This window comes from Plutella xylostella, chromosome 31 (assembly GCF_932276165.1).
Source record: "Plutella xylostella chromosome 31, ilPluXylo3.1, whole genome shotgun sequence".
NCBI classification, from domain to species: domain Eukaryota; kingdom Metazoa; phylum Arthropoda; class Insecta; order Lepidoptera; family Plutellidae; genus Plutella; species Plutella xylostella.
The window spans coordinates 4,901,746-4,925,087 of NC_064011.1; the positions used below are offsets into that span (position 1 = coordinate 4,901,746).

A 23,342-nucleotide genomic window follows, 5' to 3' on the forward strand; every position below is an offset into this window, starting at 1 on the left:
GTTACTTGTGCAACCAAACCTGTCCTGCTAAGCTAAACATCTAAAAATGCATTTCAAAGAATAAAATCCAACCGTATGTAGTAACCTCCAGTGAACTGTCCGTTTATTTGACAAGTACCAGTTGGCGCGAGCGGGACGGAAGATGTCGTATGCGACTCGCCGTGCGAAAGAGAGGGACGGAGCGAGTGCAATTTCCTTACAAGCCGCGAGTTTCCTGGCCATTAGTCAGCGGGTGACGACAGGAGTGTAGGTCGGGGTGTGAAGTTACATTAGAATATTTTTTATATACGAGAGCTCGAAAGTATGCTTACATTTGTTGCACTTCTTCTGCCTGTCTTGAAAAGTGGCCCATAACCATAAGGAGCCTATTCTATTCTTAGGAGGGAGCAATAACTTCCTTCTACCGTACAATCACCGACACATTAGCAATAAACAATTGCAGCATAGCTCTCCTGACAAATCTGACGTATTTTGTATGGTAGATGTCTGATAGATGTTAGACAGGCGAGCGACGGTGGTGGTAACCCCACTCCTATTAATTCGATCACTGATAATATGAACAGCGCCCCTGGCGGTCGGTAGCAGAAATAAAATTTTCCTACAAAATTCATCGAGTAATTTTACTTCACATTCACGGTGAAAATTCATGCTAAGGTGTCTGAACGGTTCCTCAACAGACGATTGTCTTGCCAATAGAACGAATCGTTCTTAAACCGTTCTTAATCTGAGATAAAAAAACAGACTTTAGCTCATGCCACGTGGTTCCCAGTGCACTCAATAGTCTCACCCTGCCTCAATTTATCGCTCGGGGTCCGGGGAGCGTTCATTTGTTTGTCCCGGACACAATAAGCGGTTATGGGCGGTTATTTCCGCCCGGTTGTATTGGACGGGCGATAGGCGCGGATTTCGTATTTGTCGATGTAGAGAAACGTGTCGATTTGGATTCGTATATCGTTTTGCTGCTTGATATATGTGTATGTGTATTGTGTGTTAAAAGGGTGCGTCATAGGTATGGTATGGACTACAGAGAGCGTGGAAGGGCGTTTTACAAGGTTCGAGAAGTGAAAAATAAACGCCACCTAGCGGTACACGCGCGTAACTGCGTTTGATTAGTTAGGTACTCTATAGCTGTAGTGTAACTATCGTATCTTAGTAAGCTCTGTGACTCAATACCTTAATTGAAACACTATGCTTGTTATAAAAAACTTTAGAAACTCGAGCGCTAAACTGCTTAACTAACCCTTACCGTTTCTCACAGTAAAATCCGCCTTACAAAGTTGTATCGACGCTCGCAAGACGTAGTTTTAAGTGAAATAAAGTCAATCACGACTAATCACGAGTAAACTTTGAGTATCGATAAATTCCGAAGTTACTGCGACCCGTAAGCTTTCAAACTAGGATCGGAATACGGCAGTGGACGATGTTGTAAAACAAAGTTAAGTTATCTGCGATGTAAATGCTTTTTATGAGTGTTTGCTAAGTAAGTGCATAAGTTTGGCGGTTCTTGAAGGCCTTTGATTAAATGTATAATGCGATTGGTTTTATGATGAAACGGTATAAGATTTGGTTAAGCGAGAAGGAGGTTTTACCACTAAACATAAATGCACCTTAGCTAACTGTAAAATTGTTTAACTGAGAAAGAAAAAAAATTGTGTCTCCTATTTGTATATTCTCTCAAAATGGGACTATATACGGACTAAATATAATTTTGTTTATACAATACCATGTTTATAAACTACCCACATAATTGATTGAAATCCATCAAGTGGCACATGGAAACGAAAACGCGTTTTGTATGCGTAGGTTGTCAAAACCACGTACAGTATAGAATCAGGTAGGTCCGGCCAACATGGATGATCTCCACCGCTCACGATGTTTACCCAATACTGAACTGTGTGTGCTATTGTAAAAAGGCACGGAAAAACGCGCTTTAGGAGATAGAAGATAGATAAGGCACCCGTCTTCACTGAGAGAATCTCTGTGATATTATATGTATATGCACTCACGACTGTGATCCCCAAAGGGGTAGTCAGAGGTGGCTCACAAGCGAGCCACCCACTTTTCGCAGCACAGTTGTACTCACGCGATAGGTTGCGAACCATATCGCCGTTTTGGAATAAGTACAATGCATTTAGGATACACATCTAGAATCTAGATATGTAGGTTTCCTCACGATGTTTTCCATCACCGTAAGAGCACGGTGGTATTATTGTACTTAAACTCCTTAATTGAAATCACAGTGTGATATTAATGGTATCAAATATGCATAATGGTCCACCAATGGAGGCTAAATGCGGAAAATCAGCTCGCCACGATAATAGGTATCAAACCCTGAACCTCCTGCAAGTTGACTTGTGCTAAATTCTTTAAGGATTAAGTACACACCTGATTGTTCATAATACATTTACGAGTTGTTTAAAAAACAGGCAGTTTTCACATCCTAACTAATATTATAAATGCGAAAGTAACTGTGTCTGTCTGTCTGTCTGTCTGTTACTCTTTCACGCCAAAACTACTGAACGGATTTGAATGAAATTTGGTATACATACGGTCTAGACCATGGAAAAGAACATAGGCTACTTTTTATCCCGGAATTCCCACGGGAAAACTTTTTAAGGCGAAGCGAAGCGCGCGGGAACAGCTAGTTTTCTATAAAAGTATAAATATGGCAACCCCCGGTATGTTGTGCAAACGGTAAATATTTTGCTGCTTGGTCCAGATTCAGTCATATAAGACGGTCTTGGGTCCGTATTTGAGCTCTATAATACTATTGAATACCAGGGGGTCTACTCTCGCTTGACGAAGTAAGAAGTTTCTGAGGGCTGTCATGTAATCGGTACGTTAAATACATTGTGATATAATCGGACCACTGCAATCCGCAACGTATAATGATATTTGCTTTTAAAAAATGCAATAAGTACTGATTAATGTTTACGTAGATTCGTAACTTTCGTAGTTGTTTTAATTATTATTTTGAATACCTAATATCGTAGGCAAACGTTAAAACCCAATATAAATTAGGAAGATGTTTTATATGCTTTTCATTCGCAGTGATTTATAATTTCATCATCAATAAAATTATAAAATACAAGCCGTTCCCGCGAGCTTCGCTTCGCCTTTAAAAGTTTTCCCGTGGGAATTCCGGGATAAAAAGTAGCCCCTAGATGTTCTTTCCCAGGGTCTAGACCATATGTATACCAAATTTCATTAAATCCGTTCAGTAGTTTTGGCGTGAAAGGGTTACAGACAGACACAGTTACTTTCGCATTTATAATATTAGTTAGGATTTATGAAGTAAAAATGATGTCTTAACAATAATTGGGCCAAGATATATCTGGCCAGAGTAGCCCCCTGGTTCTAACGGTCCATGAATATGTAAAGTCGCCTTCGGTTTCTATGCGATTGCATTGCTCGAACAATTTGCGCGCAAAAGCGATGAGATTTATTCAAAATATTTGCTTCGCCCGTCTTCATATTCAAAACAGACAACAAATGAGTGTGAATGAATTATTGAGTTTTAGCTGATTGTATGTATGGAGCTATGGAAAGAGCTATGCTTGGAGTCTCTCTGAAATATCGCATCCGGAACGAAGTAATCCGACAGAGAACTAAACTCACCGACATAGCTCACCGAGTTAGTAAGCTTAAGTAGCAGTGGGCTGGTCACATCTGTCGAAGAACCGATGACCGATGGGGTAAACGTGTTCTGGAGTGGAGGCCGCGACTAGGCAAATGTGTGTGGGACGCCCTCCGGCTAGATGGGGTGACGACTTGCGAAAGGTGGCATGTTTTGATTGGATGCGGAAAGCTAAAGATCGCATCCAGTGGCGTGCTTTGGGAGAGGCATACGTCCAGCAGTGGACTGCTATAGGCTAATGATGATGATGATGATGTATTTATAGACTTTCTGCAAACGTTTTGGAAAGCATCGTGAGGAAACCTGCACATCTAGATTCTAGATGTGTACCCTAAGTGCATTGTACTCATTTAGAAATCGGCTATATGCTCGTACGTCTGGCGACCTATCCTGGGTATAAATGTGCAGCGAAAAGCGGGTGACTCGCTTGCCAGTCACCTCTGACTACCCCTTCGAGGATTACAGTCGTGAGCGTAATTATGTTTGTTTGTTTTGGAGATACGAATATATACTGTAGTCTGGCAACGCTTACTGTTTTTAAATAAATCTTAAATACCTAATCTTTATTTGCACACCGTAAAACATAGTAAATCTAATGTCAAGGCGGCCTAGAGCGCCTTCAATTGAAAAAAATAAATTCTATTTGAATTAGTTTTTCCCAAAACTGACACGTTTCACGCCCTCTTCAAACTAACACAAATTATTTGAACCTACCTACCTCCCAATATCTTCCCAACTGAACCATAACACGTATTACTAGTCATCACACTTCAAACATAAAGAACCCCTTTTTATTCGCCGACGGTAAAAAGTACGGTAACTTACGTGTATATTTTTTACAGGACTCGCATCTGACCCTCTGTTGTTTCATTAAAAACTTTTAATGAAGGCAAGGCCTTTATGAAACTGTTTTATTTAAATTAAAAAAAAAAACTCTGCGCTCAAAAAGACAGCGGATTCTATTTTGTTATCATTTTGTGTTTTTTTTTTTTGTTTTTTCGTGATAGGGTGTTTTAATTGTTAATTAGGATAGTTAGCAAATTATTTTTTTCTAGCTAAATGATGGGATGGATAAACGAGTTCTTGAGGGGAGGGGAGACCACGAATTGGCAAACGTAGCGTAGCGGTAGTGGCTGCATGAGGAAGGCCGAGGACAGAGTACCATATTATGTCACTGGAACTTTCTCATTGCTCGTGAGTGTAAATAGTAAATACTATCTTTGACGTAATCCCTGAGAACATTAAAAACGAAACAAATGAGGCCACCTTTACAAAAAAACTTAAAAATATGTTGCTTAATTCGGCATGCTATACTATAAATGAGTTCTTTGACCTTACCTCGCCAACCCATGCACTATTGGTACCTACTACCAACGGTAACTCTCATAACGATGAAAAACAGTGTGTATAAAGCTTTCAAATAAGATACTATCAAACTAAAACACAATGCAAATATGCAAATAATGCTGAAATGTTGTTACTTAATAGTAATACCTAAAAACTATTGATGTACTACCTAATAACTAAATTATTTATATGTATAAAGAAATACCTAACTATCAGTGCTTCTACTTTATGAATAAAATTATATAACTACCTACTTTAGCTAGTCTATGTTATATTGTATAAGTAACTTAATTATACCTAGTGCATAATTACCAATTACCTATACCTATGTAAATGACTTGTAATATTATTTAAGTTATTACCAATAAATGATTGAATTGAATTGAATTGAATTGAGACAAGAGTCCATTTTACTTTAAATCTGAACAAAATGTATCCGAAATCGCATAATATTGTTATGCCTATATTATATGCCTATCCTAATCCTAACTAATATTATAAATGCGAAAGTAACTGTGTCTGTCTGTCTGTCTGTCTGTCTGTCTGTCTGTCTGTCTGTTACTCTTTAACGCCAAAACTACTGAACGGATTGGAATGAAATTTGGTATATATACGGTTTAGACCCTGGGAAAGAACATAGGCTACTTTTTATCCCGGAATTCCCACGGGAAAACTTTTTAAGGCGAAGCGAAGCGCGCGGGAACAGCTAGTATTAAATAATAATGTATTGAACATACGCCTGTTGTTATATAAATTGATAGGCAGTTCAGATATTGTTTCTGCCCAGAGGCAAGAATTGTTACGGAAAATATCGAGAAAATCACTCTTTCCATTCATGTCTGGTACACGTCAGTAATAAATACCTATCTAATAATATATTATATTCAGTGAGGGTTTTTTATGCTTCGGCAACACAACTAGATGTGAGCCTAACATGGTATTACACTCTTCGACATTGTACTTACCCAGAATACTTTTTATACGTTTAGTACTGACCTACATAGGTATAACACGGAGAAATTAAGAAACTAAATGAAAATGGCTGTCTTATTGTCTTGTTGTTATCAATACGAATCTTGTATTCAATTCTTCTTTCAAATTATATTCTAGAAAGGTGAACGTTTTTTCACGATTTCCTATTTACTACTGAGTCACCCCCTTTCGGCTAACCATAACACTATTCCAACCACCCTGTAGATAAGTTATATTAACGCGTTAACAGAATTCCCAGTATTTATTGCCCTCAGTTTTCCTCAGAATGTAATTCAATTTGTTTTTCACCATCTCCCGTCTGACATTGATCGATTTCTTGCCCAGGGAAATTATCTTTTCTAATAACGCCTAAGTAACAGCTGTTTTTGTCGAGAAATTAATAATAATATGCAATCTTATTTTTTGCGATGAAATGACTCTGCTTGTACAGTATAAAGTACATCTATAAAGTCGTGAAAACGGAAGTGGATCCTAACTAATTGTTTAAGATCGCATTTTATATTTATTAAAGGACAAATCCGTTAAAAATTCATAATCAATCGGTATTTTATTTTTAAAATGTATATAGGTATGTAAAAGTAAGTAAATAACATATGATCATAAAAAGTCTTAGCAAAATCGCACTCTTTGATGTCAGGACTTTATAGTTTGACTGTATGCACTCTTGATTTCTGAACAACATGACCTTTTGCATTCGTACACACACACACGCACACACAGACAACAATCTTATAACACTTCTCTAATAGCTCATCTGGGTTAAACAAGCTTTCGTGAGTGCACTCCAGTTTTACTTTACTTTATTTAAGACTTTGTGTCTTTAGTAGACCTTTAATATTAGCACACTGTGAAATGATTATTGTTATCGAAAATATGTTTATTATACAGGGTGGGCCAGCGAAAAGTTTATATTTAAAAAAATCACAGAAAAAAAACTATAAGAAATATTTCAAAAAATCTTTTTTTAATATAACGTCAGAAGTCGGGATTTTTTTTTTGAAATAATAATAGTGTTCATATGACCACCGTCGCGACTTCGGCGTTCTTCCAAACGAGAATGGAAATTTGTCAATACTCTTTTGCATATTGTTGGTATTGCCACCATCTCTTCCATAATCTTTGCTTTTTTTTCTGTGATTTTTTTAAATTTAAACTTTTCACTGGCCCACCCTGTATAATACACTTGCGAGCAATGAAAAAGTTCCAGTTACAACAGAAAATGCCAGCTCAATGACGCCGTCTGCAATATTGAAGTTAATTCAACAGCGCATCAGAATACTCGTATTACCGACTAAAAACGTGAATATTGTGTTTAAATTCGGCATTTTGTGGGTGGAACTTTTTCATTGCTCGTGAATGTAATAGGTACATATAAATGTCTGTTTTTTAATAACTAAATCATACCTTATAAATTTACTGCATGTTAGCCAGGGCGACTTTCACCAACATTATTTAAATACCGGATTAACTTATCGCACTTAATCCTGTTTAACAGTCGTTGGATAATTATGTCAGAAACGGTTGGTGTAAGTCGACCATGTGATAATTGTTAATTGTAGGCAGTTTATTCTAGTATGTATTTCAGCTTACTTACCTAATACCTAATACCTATTGACATTATTATGTTCATACCAACAGGACATTACGATGACACTGCATTTATTTATTGTGCTTACAGCATTTTTACTGTTTTACAGGCTTAAAACATTCGTTTACATAGGACACTTTTACACTAAAGTAAAGAAAGACACAAAAATGATGTGTTACAATATGTGTGAAAGTGTCTTAACAGCTATCTTCATTCACAGACCTACAGCGATATTTTAACATTACATTTAGTTGATTGTTAATGAACTAGCAAATATTATCTATTATATTTCTATTAATAAATCTTCCATGCACATATAAAACCAAAGTCAAACACACTCTTTTAAATGTCTCACTATGAATGGAGACATTTTGACAGTTGAAAATAAAGATGGCCGCACCCAAAATGGCGGAAACAGACAACACAGAACAGAAATCCACAGTTTACCGAGAGCCACAGTACACTCACAGTCGATGTTGAATTTAACCGGTTATTTTCTCATAATAATTATTTATTTGTATATTATTTTTTTGATTTATTGTTATTATGTAGCTTGGTTCTCTCGTGTTTTTCTGAACAATTGGCATGCACCTATACGCTAAGCGTGGTCATGAGACAGACTATATACCGTCGGTCGTAAGCGAGAAAAGGATAAATATAAAGAGTGTGCTTGTCTTTTTATATGTGCAGGGAACTGGCTTCGGGTGGCCAAGATTATAGCGTCCGTGCCTGACAGCGTTTGACAGTGACGGTGAGTGCTGACAGGTTTAACTGTCAAACTTAGGTTAAACCTAGGTTAAGGCCCGATTTCACCAACCCCTGCTTGTCAATGTATTCCCGGTTCTAGTCATTTTTGATTCAACTGTAACTTTAAAGTCTGATTTCAGTAACCGGGCGTGAATTGCTAGCAGAGTTTGGGGAAAAAACACAATTAGTTTAACGGATAAAAAGCCAGATTTTTCTGGTTATGTCTTCGAAACTCTAGGCTGCTGAAACTAGACAGGTAATGGCTGGATGAGTAAAGATGAGGACAGGGCGCTCATTGGGAGACCAGACCTACCTATGTCTACAGGTGGAATTGCTGGGTCGCATCGCCGACCCTTTCTGCTTGTATTTAGTTAAAGCTCAACTCACATTCGAGCATAGTCGAAGAGAAGCGACGACGCGTCAAAAAAGCCATAGCATTATCCATCTCTAATGCTCTGTTATTTTTGCATTTTTTTTAAATATATTATGTACGCGCGCATACGCGCTTCGGCACTCGGCTGGAGTCAAGGTACTTAAATAACAGAGAAATTGAGATGAATTCATATGCTATAAGTAGTTTTTTTCTACGCATCGCTTCGCTTCGACTCCTTGCCAATGTGAGTTGAGTCTAAGCCTGAGAACCCCTCCTGCGGTCGCTACACGGGCTCGTTATCGCCGTCGACAAACTCGTTCCGCCAATCATAACACCGTATTTATAGCAAATCTAGTGGGATATAGTGACGTTTATCTACGTCGATAACGAACCCACGTAATGGAAGCTGTTGCTATTGCTGCCCAATATCCCTCCTATTACTATTTTGCTTCATTACTCTCTTATACAACACATCCAGTACTAATGTATCTGTCTGTCTGTCCGCAGTGAACGACGACATGCCGCCGGCGCAACGCTCGGCGCCTCTGCTGCAGTCGCCGCAGTACACCGGCGGCCGCCCGCAGCCCTTCAGTGAGTACAGTTTTGAGTACAACAAGTACATGTTGAGTACAATAATGAGTACAATGAGTACAGCTAGTATAATTAGTGCGAGAGTGCGTTTATATTGAGAACAATAATTTTGAGTACATTGATTACAGTGTCGTTGAGTACAGTGAGTACGTGAGTACAATGTTGAGTACAGTCAGTACATATTGAGCACAGTGAGTGCAGTAGGTGAGAGAGTGCGTTTTTGTTGAGTAAAGTGAGAAGGTTTACGTTGAGTACAATTTGTGCGTTGATTACAGAGAGTACATGTTGAGTGGAAAGTGGGTATAGTTTTACATTGAGTGCTTAGGGTAAATAGTAAGTACGTTAGGTATGAGTACTGTGAGTATGTTGAGTACAGTTAGTATAAAAGTACTTAAGTTTACATTGAGTATTGTGATTATATTGATGACGCTTCCCTGCAATTTAAATGTAGTGATTGCTATTTAAAAACACTACCGGAAATACCATGTACTGAAACAATGATACGGGAGACACATTTTAGGTTTTAACTGTAATAGTAGTAGTAATTTGCTGTCTCGGTGTAATTCCAAGCTTATTTATGCACTTACACTCTGTACATAGATAGATATTCAATAGGTACATTATACAGCGTGTTCTCGATCCGTATCGCTTCGGGATCCGTGACTAAACAGATTTAGAGCGAACTCGGAGTTGGTACGGAGATGTGTCCAGGGTAGGGCATGCAATACCGCAATACCGGTTTTCGTAATACCGGTATTAGGGACATCATTCACGCTTTTTTCAATACCGGTATTGAAAGTTAATACCGGTATTGAAGTAATACCGGAATTGGACTTTTTTAGGCTATAATAAAGCGATTAAGATATAGTATTCCTATGTACTGTGAAAGCGCACTTGTTTCCAACCGTTTGATGCAGTTTTCGCCTTTGATATCTACTGTTGACCATGCGTAAACGGACACTGGATGTAAAAATAATAATTTATTGTAAAATTTAAACTCTAATACTCAATTCTCGTAAAAATCTAGTACAAAATACTGAATTTCATTGCTTTTTCTCGTTTTATTTTAACCTATACGACCTTTAATCACAATATATGCCATTTATTACAAGGAAATCTAATACCGGTATTAATACCGGGATCCCGGTATTGAGTTGCAATACCGGAACTCAATACCGGTATTGAAAATAGTTCCGGTATTGCATGCCCTAGTCCAGGGGCTAACGTTGTTGCAGTACAGGCGGAACCACTAGTCAATGTAACTAAAGACCAAATATAAGCCAAAGGTTTATTCAGCATCATACAAATACAGTCACACCATTCATCTAAATTAATAATAATTTTAAGAGTAAGAAGAAGAACACCTGGTACTTTTTATTTTTAAATGAGTACAATTACAAATTTTCAACTTCAATGACTATATTAATTAGGGCTGATTTCTTAATAGTCTGATGAATGTTTATTTATTTATTTATTTAATTCTTTATTGCACAAATATAAAAATACATGTACAAAAGGTGGGCTTAATGCTAAGAGCATTTTCTACCAGCCAACCTACAGGAGGTGCAGGAAAACAAGTACAAAGATGTGCAAAAAAAAAAAAACGAAAAAGTATGTAAGATGAAAAAACTAAAAACTAAATAGTCACTTAATAATTATCTTAATATATAATAACAATACATTCAAATAATTATATAAATTTATAAATATAATAAATAAAAATATAAATATGTGGGGACATCTCACACACGGCCATCCGACCCCAAGCTAGGCAGAACCTGTGTTATGGGTGTCGGACAGCTGATATATCTACACAAATACATAGATATATAGATACTAAATATAAATATCAACATCCAAGACCCGAGTACAAATATCTGTGTTTAAACAAATATCTGCCCCAGCCGGGAATCGAACCCGGGACCTTCGGCTCAGTAGTCAGGGTCACTAACCACTACGCCATTCGGTCGTCAAGGATAATATACATATAATTTTAGGATGTAATGTATAATATATAATGTTATCTGAGGAATAAAATTGTTGCTGTCACAGTCTAATACCAACATTCAGACGCGACAGCATCAGTCCTCCCCAGTTAACTTTTATCTAACTATTGAAAAATTAGGCCTTAGTAAAATAAAGAAGACAAAACCTTCGCTGTATTTTATTATCTTGATTGCAATACGCAGAAACAACGCTAGATTTTGGATGCGGTTATTTTAGTGAAATGAAATATACCTTCATAAAAATACGTATTAAAATCGAACATAAACACTCTTGGTTACTTAAAAATACACGTCCGAAATATAAGTTAATTTGAGAAGCAGTTAAACTTCCATTGTTTAATTTATTAAATTATGAAAAAAAAAAAAAAACACGCACTCACGCCTTGTACTAATGTACTCACTTGCGGGGTAGGCAGAGGTGCATTGCTGCACCCACTTTTCGCCAGTGTTATGTTAGTCCCAATGTAATAGGGGGCGGGCCTATTGCCATTTTACGGGCACATCCAAGACCCGAGAACAAATATCTGTGTTTAAACAAATATCTGCCCCAGCCGGGAATCGAACCCGGGACCATCGGCACAGTAGTCAGGGTCACTAACCACTACGCCATTCGGTCGTCTGGTCAAATTATGACTGGTATTTTTAAAACAGTTTTCTCGCCGAGTGTACACTGTGTGCATGGCCCAATCTGGCGTGGAACTCCTAAGTCCGCAACTAAAGTCTATGTAGTATAGGGAAGAATATTGTCAGTGATACAGCAGAAGGACATTTAATTTTTTGAAAATATCTACTAAATAATTTCTTGCTAACATCAACGTAAAATAATTCATGAACAAAATTTCCCCATATTATGAATTAAATAAAATACATTTTATCTCGAAACCTACTAAAACTACTTTTTCATTTTTAAATAGACAGAGACATATCAAAACTGCCTCCAACGCGAGCACTGATAAAATTTCAGCCTGTATTTCAGCTTTTGTACAGACGGGGGCATTCGCATAGCGTATCACTTTGAACTTTGTAACGTTCTTAATTTCTGGGTTGTACGAGTCAAATTTCAACAGTAAGAAATTGCATTTATAATGGCGTCAACTGTAGACTTGTAGTACTAGATATCAGCTTATGTTGTTTGTATGTATTGTCTACTTCATACATACTTTAGTTGTGTTTTGTTAAAACTTCGAGTGTAATGTTCAGAAAATTCGATATCATCTTATGTTAGTACGCATAAAAGTGTGAGAGATCTTTTGATTGTAGCTTGTCTTTTGGGTACTGAAGAAAGAGTATTTTACCTACTATGAAATAGACTGAATATTAATTACCTCTTCTAGTGCATTTATACCCTGAACATTAGTTAAAGAAACCGATTTTTTCACAATTTATACTATTTACTAAGTTTGTTTTTCCTTCTAATATTTTTTCATCATAGTCATTAATTAATCACAAAATTATTTTTTCTGGCGACTACATAAATATATACCAAAATAAATTAAAAATACATTATCAGGCAGTTAATGTTACAGTAATCCAAACAGTTCACGAAGTGGCGGCCGGTGAACATCCGGACTTATCCGGTTTAAACCGGATTCGACCGGGTCAGTTGAAAGTTCGCTCTCTAATCCTTTATTGAAGTGTTAGGATTCCGAATTCCACCGGACTTTGGCCCAGTTCCCTGGGTCCGGGTGTTGCTAATCCGATTTTGAGAGACTTAGGCCTGGTTTCACCATAGCCTGTTAGATCATTAACACTCCTGTTACATCTTAATGTCATCAATAATTATACATCATATCCATATTAAATTTTTGACAGATGTGTCAATACAAAAGTCAGCAACTAATCCACTGGTAATGACTTAATAGAGTATGGTGAAAATGGAGCTTACGCGTTTGGAAAGATAGGTAGATAGATATAAGACTCGTAGATAGATTAAAGTAACGATTTGTATTGTAACTTAATTAGGGTTCAAAAGACGAAAGCGATATCTGTATAGATGGAATAAGAGATTGAGATTTATCTGGACAATAATGATGATTTACATACCTGTAAATAGGTATTGTTTTTCCAAAAAAACTATCTCCAGAGTGTTTCAAACTCAACTTAGGTACATGTTTGATATACCTATTATATTTAAAGAAAGGTTAAAATATGCTAGTAAAATTTATAAGAAAACTAAGATTTATTATGATAAATAATCTTTAAAAAAAATACTAAAATCTCTACTCTCGGATTCACAAAGAAAATTATCCTGCTAAATATGAAATTAAAGCGGGAAACCCTGTTAAATTATGAATTAAAACACCTCTTGGAATTAAATCTATAAATTTTCGCCGCCCACAGCTCACGTCGCATGCATAAAAGATCGCCGGTAATAATGCATGAATGAAAACACTGAAAATACATGCTTTAGAAATTGTTTAAAAGCTCTTCGTGGTGAAGGAAAACATCGTGAGGAAACCTGTGCGGTTACCACCACCGAATATTAGCAATTAACAATACTTTAGCAATACTGATGTAACTTGTATGGATCTGACAGATGTTTGACAGGCGAACGACGATTCTTGTTATGGATTGTTAATTGCTAAAGTCTGTTTTTTAATTTCAGATACGACATATTCTGAACGGTTCATCAACAGTCGATTGTCCCGCCAATAGAACGATACGTCACTTAATCGCGGGACAATCGACTGTTTTTGAACCGCTCAGATTCTGACATTTTAGTATATGAGATTAAAAAACAGACTTTAATGTATGTAATCATTGTTGGTGATGGTACGATAGAATTCTGATTTTTCTGATGCGATGTACGTACTTCAATATTGCAAGAGCGTCATTAAGATAGCCTTTTCCTTTTGGAGTAATCTAGTGCTATTTTCACTAGAACTTTTTGCTTCTAGTGTATTAAATATATTCATTCAATTCAAAAAATATATGTATTCATTAAATACTTCATTGCTTGCGAGTGTATTAAAAAACTAAAGGTGCAAAAATAGCTGCAGCGGCGCGATTGAGCGTCAAAAAAACTTCAAAATAAATAATCAAAAAAGCACCTCGTCGTTTCGTTCGTCGGTACTTTACCTATGAAAAGAAAAAATAAAAACTGAGGGTGCTATTTTTTATCGTTGTGGTTCCACATCTAAACAAAGATAATATAATTTTAAGGTAAGCGTCCACGTTTTGGCTTCGTGCGCAACGCACGCATCGCATTCAGTATTCTTTGTATAGAAACTCACACAAGTGCTTCCACTTCATGGGCATTGCCGAAGCCGTTTCTCCATGCATTTACGACAATCCGTTTGGTCCGATACTTACGATACCGATGGGTGGGCAGACACTTTAGGCTTCTTTAGCACTGAAAGGGGTCATGGTTGACGGTCGAATGGCGTAGTGGTTAGTGGCCCTGACTGCTATGCCGAAGGTCCCGGGTTCGATTCCCGGCTGGGGCAGATATTTGTTTAAAGACAGATATTTGTACTCGGGTCTTGGGTGTTGATATTTATATTTAGTATCTATCTATCTATGTATTTGTGTAGATATATCAGCTGTCCGAGACCCATAACACTGGTTCTGCCTAGCTTGGGGTCGGATGGCCGTGTGTCAGATGTCCCCACCTATTTATATTATTTATTTATGGTTCCCACATTTCTACCACGGAACCCTTACCAGAAGGCCGTGGGTCCCATAAAAATTAAAGGCACAGATGCAGACGCAAAATGGTTCACAGTACGGCCTCGGCCCGAGGTTTACACTAGCTTGGCAATAATGACAACGTTAAAAACCCCCGAGATTCAACAGGTCAAAAATATGGCTATGGTTAAGAAAACTTTAGGTCCCATTAGATAGCTATAGCCCAAAAAATAGTAATCGAAAATCGGTTCAGCCGTTAGGGAGCTGTACTACCACAGACAGTTTGGCACGTTAAACGTATAACACCCGTCTTTTTTGTCAGGGGTTAAAAACGAACGAACGAGAGCGGTCATGGAATCGGCACGTATAATACGACAAGATAGAGTCGTTGTTGACGCAACAGCACTCCTAATCTTCCCTAGAGTGACCACTGACCACCTGCAGTGGAAAAAACACTAAAAAATATACAGCCATTTTCCGTTTTTCATATCGAAAACGTTCTCTCGGCTGTAACTTCATTTTAGAAAAAAAAAGTTTTTTTATCGTGCCTATCTATATGGGTTTTTAGTACATTTACTGCCAAAGCGGGGAAAGACGAAAGATTGTTTAGGTTTCACTTGAATTTATAGGTTAATAATCTTTTTACTTTGCTGTAGTCGTGTTAAAATTCAGCCTAGGTAAAATGGATTACATATTTTTGTATTTTGTTTTTGACAGTGCATACTTGTTTTCGGGGCAGTGCTAAAATTGAGCATTGGTATTTTTAGAACATTATAGCTTTATTTACTTGATAAAATTATAAACCCAATTACAGAAATGTACTTGCTCTCAACATTTTGACAGTGCATTCATGTTTTCGGGTTTTTTAGACTGGAATTTTCTATGTATCAAATTCGATTGATACTCACATCCAGAGAAATCAGAGACAATTCTGCCTAGTTTGGGGTTGGATGGCCGTGTAAGAGATGTCCCCATATATTATATTATACTTCAAAAACTATTGTGTCTGTTTTACCAATGGGTCACCGGGAGTAAGCGGTTTAAACTAGTAGATAGTGGTACCTATGCGATAGTGTAATGGTGCCCCCTTTTACTGGAATGGAATCGATGTAATCTAGTTATAGGCCCTCAAACCCCCTCCTGTATACATAGGGTCCGCTAATACGGGAGACATACTTATTGTTGTAGGGCTATAATTTGATTTAGATATTACTGTAGGTAGTACTGTTTAAAGGGTTATTGTTACACACCAATGAGTAAAGGCTTGCAGGATAGTGTTGCAAGCTTAGCCACTTTTAAATATATGTATGAGTATTTTAAAGCTTACTTACAAACTTTTGGAACATATTTATTTCTGAATTGACCTCAATATTCTAAGGCTCTGTTACACAATGTATGGTTAGTGGCTACCTGTTAGGTAAAAGACGTGCTGTCACTCTCTTTTATTATTTTTTAAGACAGTGACAGCATGTATTTTATCCCACAGGTAGCTACTAACTAGACATTGTGAAATAGGCCCAAAATGTTCGATTCAAATCACCTCAACTTAAATTACACATGGTAAATTACATTAAAAACAGGCTATCCGATCTAGGTCCATCTTGATTAATTGCCGGGCCGATGTCGGCTAATTGATGGCTTTCAACCAATTATACCCATACAGGATGTGCTTTTAAACACTTAGCTGAGCCCTGAATATAGATTGTCCTGATTCTGGACTTGTGGATGTATACAGACAGGGTGTTTATATTTTGCCTTCGTGACTTGTTTATCTCTTCGCTTTCGCTGCGGATATTTTTGTAGGTATCTTTAACGATAAATAATAATAATAATAATAATAATAAACCTTTATTTCAGGCATCAGTGGCCCATATTATAAACTAAACACATACATTTTAAATCATACAAAATAATAAATAAAATAACATAATTATAAAATTTAACTAACTTAAACTCTAGCACTATTAATAGCAGGGGATTTAATAGTCTTTTTCGCCTCCCTGTAGTGACGGAAAACGATTCCCGCAGGCCAGAAGTCCTTGTTCAGTAGAACCTTCTGCTGGTCGGCGGGAACCCGAAGACGGAAGGACTTGAAGTCCGTCTGCTTGGCGGACTGCAGCCGCTGATAAAACGGCTGGACCAATGTTTATGAAAATTATCATGGAGTAAGCTGACACCCTGGATTAAGATATAGACCTTTTATCGCGGAATTCCCAAGGGAAAACGTTTTAAGGCAGAACGAAAAACGCGGAAAAAGCTAGTGGGAAAAATGTTGTTGTTGTTCCTATGGCACCCCAGAGGTGCAGAGGGTCTCCACTAACGTCCGCCACTTCCGCCTATCTTCGGCTGTACTTTTGGCCTCGCTCCAGCTTAGTCCAGCGGCTCGCAGCTCGTTTTCGACGCTTCGGCGCCATGTCTGGACAGGGCGTCCACGGGAGCGCTTGCCATTTGGTGGCCTCCAGTCAAAAGCTACGTTTGCGGCATTCGTAGCTCCTCTTCGTACAGTGTGCCCAATCCATCTCCACTTTCGCTTCGCAATTTCCTTGCCGATGGGAGATTGTCGGCACAGCTTCCACAGATCTTCGTTACGTATTGTCTTCGGCCAGAAAACGCGCAGGATCGATCTTAGGGACTTATTGACGAACACTTGCAGTTTGTTCGTCAGCCCTTTCGTCACTCTCCACGTTTCGCAACCAAAGAGCAATACGGACTTCACGATGGAGTCGAAGAGGGAGATTTTTATCCGCCTTGTGAGCACATTTGAGTCCCAAACAGGTTTGAGCTGGGCAAACGCAGCCTTCGCCTTCTTGATCCTGCTCTCTATATCCTCATCTGTGGAAAAAATATGAACTGGAAAAATATAAAGTTTCGAAATTATTTGCCTACTAAAAGCTTTTATATTTTGTTAAATGTAGCATCGATCGTTGGAAATTTACGAGTAATTATGCGAATTACTGAAAATGGAGTAGGTTTATTGGACATGAGTTTTAATTTTTCTATATTTTTCTATAAAATGGTTATAAATTTATTGATGTTTACTCTACTCCACTTGCTGATGTTTAAACACTGGATTACACCTAAAGATTATTAATTTGCACAATTATGTAAGGAAACACAACCGCAAAGCACAATCTTCTACGCTAAAATACACACAGATAGAATATGACAGATCAAAAAAGAAACGTGGCTGCCACATTGGATGCAAAATACAGAAAATGAAGACACATTATTATTGACACACTAACAACTACAACAACAAAAAATTATAGAAAGAAATACAATACAAAACAAACAATAACACAACAGGTTGCCGTACAGAGCGTGAAAAAGTCTCCAGCTCAGCATGTGCTGTAGACAATAAGGGCACAGCGTTGATTTTCAGCTGACCCTTCTAAGGTGAAAAGTGATGAAACAGAATATAATATTGGCAGATGCCGCCACGGTGAAAAACCAACCTGTCACGAAAACCTGCAGTGAAGACACATGCAGCCAGCATTCCTGTGATCAGGGACAAAATGGTTTGTATTCATATTGTTTTAGATGCTACTTTTGATTAAAACGGAAGTGGGAAAATGGTCCGCCATTTTGGAATGTGACTAGTGTCTCAAAATGACAGTTCTGAGTTGTCAGCGAAAAAAAAAGTGATTTTAATCGTTCATGTTTGTCACAGTTTTTTGTTTATAAGTTTTTTTGGATTTTTGAGACACTGAGGTAAATAAACTAAGATTTTATACCTAATTGTTGAAAGCATCAATGTAATGTTTGAGTAAATCCTAAATTGTTAAAAGAAATAACTTTATATATTTAGTGTATTTAGTGACTTGGTGTGATTGTGAGTTAACAATAATATTGTAGTTATAGATACAGTGTTCTAGAATACATCGGCATGTCTGTTAATGTGGAAAAATGAGTGTTTAACCATAGTTTTAGAAGATGTAACCTTGATGTTGTGATCCTACTAATCTACAGAAAGCTGTAAACATATTTTTACCTACATAATTCATTCATATATTTATATATTATTACCTATAATAAAATTTACCGATTACTTTTACAATTATATTGTACAGTATATAATGTATGCATTTATTTATGTTTTACTTTTACACTTACAACAGATAATAATAAATCAGTTATACTCTTACATAGCCTTATTTTATGCACCTACGTATGAGTGGAACATATTTTTGTATACCTACGTACATCAGATATTCCATGAATACTTAGCACATTATTTAATTGATAGTGAGGTAGCATGGTGCAGAGTTGTGGTATGACACTTAAATCAAGTCATCTCATTGGAGACGATTCTAAAGGCCTTTTGTAAAACATTAAATGCTATACGGAAAAGAAATTTAAGTAAAATGTTAACAATCAATTTTAGAGGTACGATTTGACAGTGAAGTAGTGAAGTAGTACAACTAAATATTACAGTCCTTCTACATAATTACAGTCCTTTTAATATTTACATTATATTTACCACAGCTCTGCACCCATTAACAGTATCACTATGTACACTATTGACATTATCTTGGCTTTCATTTTGAAAATTTCTGACTTTTTTTTACGAATTTCTCTACATATTTTCTGAATGAAAAGTACAATGTGAAAACCAGGATATTTCACTTTTATGGATTACCTTCTACAACATTCTGAACAATTCAAAACAACCGACAATCTCTTTGTATCTACACTATTTTAATAAAACATTTCTGAACACAAAACAAACTGACTTTCATTTCTAATAAAACCTCCACAGAATGCATGTTTCCCTCTGTAACCTCCTTCCTTTGATATTAAATAGGTGTTTTGATACAAAAATATAAGATTTAATGCATTGAAGTTGATATATTTTTAACAAGTAGAAAAACTATAGCATTAACGATACCAGAATTCTATCTACAGTTGATCAATCTTAGCTGTAACTAGGATATTTTTAAATGTCTGCAACTGTTCATGCCTTTTGATATTATTAAGTACCTACATGCCGACGACCGCTGGAGTACAAAGGTTCTGGAGTGGAGACCCCGTGTCGGCAAACGCCGTGTCGGTCGCCCCCCAACCCGTTGGTCTGATGATCTGCGGAAGGTAGCGGGAAGCCGCTGGATGCAGATGGCGGGTGACCGTTTGGGGTGGCGATCGTTAGGAGAGGCTTATGTCCAACAGTGGACTACAGAAGGCTGAGAGAGAGAGAGAGAGAGAGAGAAGTACCTACATATCAGTATAATGATCAGTAAAGCCTGCCATTTCCCAATTGATTTTGCCCCATAACTTAACAGCACACCTACCATTGCATGACCTTAATGGTAAGCTTCCACCTATCGGTTTCGTGCGTATCGTATCAAACGGATTGCCATAAATGTATGGAGAATCGAAGTTAGCAATGCCGATGAAGTGGACGCACTTGTGTGAATTTCTACAAGGTGTTGCAAAATTGGTATACTAAGCCGAAACCTACATGTGCAGCATGGTATATCTAAGCCCGAAACTGAAATCAGAATTTGGAAATTCGCGAAAAAAAAAAAATTCATTTTCCATGGAAACTTTGTTGGTCACGTGACTTTTTATTATTATTATTAAACTCTTTATTGAACAAAATAAATTGTTACAAAGGCGAACTTAATGCTAGCAGCATTTTCTACCAGTTAACCTTTGGTGAATACTATGGAAAATAAATTTTCTTTTGCGAATTTCCAAATTCTGATTTCAGTTTCGGGCTTAGATATACCATGCTGCACATGTAGGTTTCGGCTTAGTATACCAATTTTGGAACACCCTATACAGAGAATACTGAATGCGATGCGTCCGGTGTGAAAGATGCCAAAAGGTGGACGCTTACCTTAAAGGCTATGGAAAATGGAGATATGGATCCCGCATTTCGTACTTTAACAAATTGAATTAAGCCCGCGCTAGGCCTTCTGTAAATGGTTAAGAAATGTATGAATACATTTTTGATTTTTTCAACTTATAGATATGGACTTTGGTAGTGGCGGTCCCCCGCCCCCGGGCATGCTGAAGGAGAGACATGGTCCGCCGCCGCCGCACCATCCGGTAAGCTGCTGACAAATTCTCTCACACACACGATTCGCATATACAGGGTGTGGCAAAAAGGGTATACTAAGCCGAAACCAGCATGTGCAGCATGGTATATCTAAGCCCGAAACTGAAATCAGAATTTCAAAATTCGTGAAAAAAAAATATTCATTTTCCATAGAAACTTAGTAGGTCACGTGACTTTTTACTATGGAGAAGCAATATTTTTTTCCGCGAATTTCCAAATTCTGATTTCAGTTTCGGGCTTAGTTATAACATGCTGCACATGTAGGATTCGGCTTAGTATACCAATTTTGCAACACCCTGTACAAAAGTAGTGCTACAAAAGTAGTATGGTAAGCCGAAAGGGTGTGACTCAGCTCGTTAATTCGAATTACTTTTCTAATCGTTTATGAAAACGTTTATTCACAATATACCTAACACAAATCAATGTAATAAAAATATAATAAAAGTTGTTTTTTTTTTTACCAATTCATGAGGTTCAAACTCTATTGAACGCTCATACTCGTATCGGCGAGATAATAAATCCAATTGGAAAAAAGATGTTTAATGTTAAAACATTGCAATATTTTATTTTATTTATCTACGAGTCACGAGTTCATGATTATTTGCGTTCGCCATTTTAATTTAATGGTTATTTTATTGAATTTCGTACTTTCGATAATTGGGTCCCAATTATTCATTTCGTGGATGAATAAAGAATTACTACAGCTAATTAAAATATAATTCTTGGGGATTATAAAATTCTTGCCTGGATTTTCGCTTTAAAGCCTTTCAAGGGGTTTAAGCAGATTGCTAAACTGAATAATTGAAGACGATGAGTCCAATTAAGCAAGTTAATTTAAAAAGCATTATTTATAAATAAGGGCTGTACAATTTTGCTACCATCGTTGCATTCGCGTTTGTAAAAAGAATTATAGAACAATAAAAATCAGATCTAATAAGAAAATATCCAGTTGCTGTAACTCTTTCTAATTTGAAACGAACACTCATACCCGCCATCTTACCCGAAATTAGATAGAACCTGTAATTAGGGTATCGGACAGCTGATATAATTTATTATCTACACAGATAAATACATAGATAGATATATTAACACCCTACACCCGAGTACAAATATCTGTTTTAAAACAAATGCATGCCCCGGCCAAGAATCGAACCCGGGACCTTCGACATAGCAGTATGTCTCACTAACCACTAACAATATAACCGTCAACATTATAATGAACACTTGATGAACAAAAGCAACGGATTTACTAAAGAACCAATGTTACACCATGTTCCAGCGAGACGGGCGCGGCTACGGTCCCGAAGGCTACGGCGGGGAGGGCTTCGCGCCGCCGCCGCCCATGCACCACCCGGGCATGCCGCCGCAGAACCAGGTGAGGTGGTCTTTGCAGTTGTTAGTCACCGAGGTGAAAGAAGGTCTCTATAGTCGACTTGTTTGAGTGCGTTCAGATCAAGTCGCTAGCAGGGCAACACGATGATTTTTCATAGCAGACGACAACGCGGCACCTGCGTGCGTTCATTTAGCTTCTAATCAGATTTATAAGAAGGTATCCTTCTAGCTGCACCAATGCGAAAGGATTGGTTAGTCAGATTAGCGGCTGTTGCACTATTCTTGTCACCATCCGTACATTATTTCACACACAACAACATAACAACTTTATTATATATTTTTTTATGTGGAAGAAATTATCTCCTAATATCCTCAGTACCATATTTGTTTTCGGAAGATCCTTATTTAATAAAAAAAAAACTAACTTCACACAAAAAATAAGTTAGCTTTGCTCTATCGAAGAAAAGCTTTAAAATCATTAGACCTCGCTTACTATTGTCCTCTCCTGGCTACAGGGCGGGCCCCCGCAGCAAGGCGCGGTGATGATGGTGTACGGCCTCGACCCGCAGACTGTGAACGCGGACCGGCTCTTCAACTTGTGCTGCCTATACGGAAACGTTGTCAGAGTGAGTTGTACTATCGTTTTTGTATATTTTAATGTTGATTTACTACTTTTTCCCGCAAGTTTTGTCCTGTTTCCCGTGGGACTTACGGCACGAAAGTTAGCATGTATGTGGATGGCCTGTAATCTAGGGTGTCAGCTTACTACATGCCAAATGTCATAAAAATTGCCTAAGCGTTTTGACGTAAAAGAGTATCTTTGAACTTATGTTCACTCTTCTTGACATAGCCAAGGGATTTTATCATTTTACTGATGTTGCCAACAGATAAAGTTCCTGAAGACAAAAGAAGGTACGGCGATGGTTCAAATGGGTGACGCGGTGTCTGTTGAGAGATGTGTGCAGAACCTCAACAATGTGACGGTCGGAGACTACACGCTGACGCTGGCGTGAGTGTTGTACTTTTGTATATTTAGATGA

General features: G+C 37.5%; 1 protein-coding gene across 3 annotated transcripts in view; it reads left to right on the plus strand.

Moving 5' to 3' along the window:
- The window catches only part of LOC105384440 (heterogeneous nuclear ribonucleoprotein L), a 333,915-nt gene that overhangs the window by 302,220 nt on the left and 8,353 nt on the right, over positions 1–23,342 (plus strand). Inside the window, exons 6-11 of one of the 3 annotated variants that reach the window (XM_048632216.1) lie at positions 9,193–9,276; positions 18,341–18,427; positions 20,881–20,960; positions 22,250–22,345; positions 22,818–22,928; positions 23,190–23,311. In XM_048632216.1, coding sequence (XP_048488173.1) covers positions 9,193–9,276; positions 18,341–18,427; positions 20,881–20,960; positions 22,250–22,345; positions 22,818–22,928; positions 23,190–23,311 — 580 coding nt within the window. The remainder of the gene's footprint in view (positions 1–9,192; positions 9,277–18,340; positions 18,428–20,880; positions 20,961–22,249; positions 22,346–22,817; positions 22,929–23,189; positions 23,312–23,342) is intronic. The other 2 variants (XM_048632217.1, XM_048632218.1) reach the window with 2 other exon arrangements.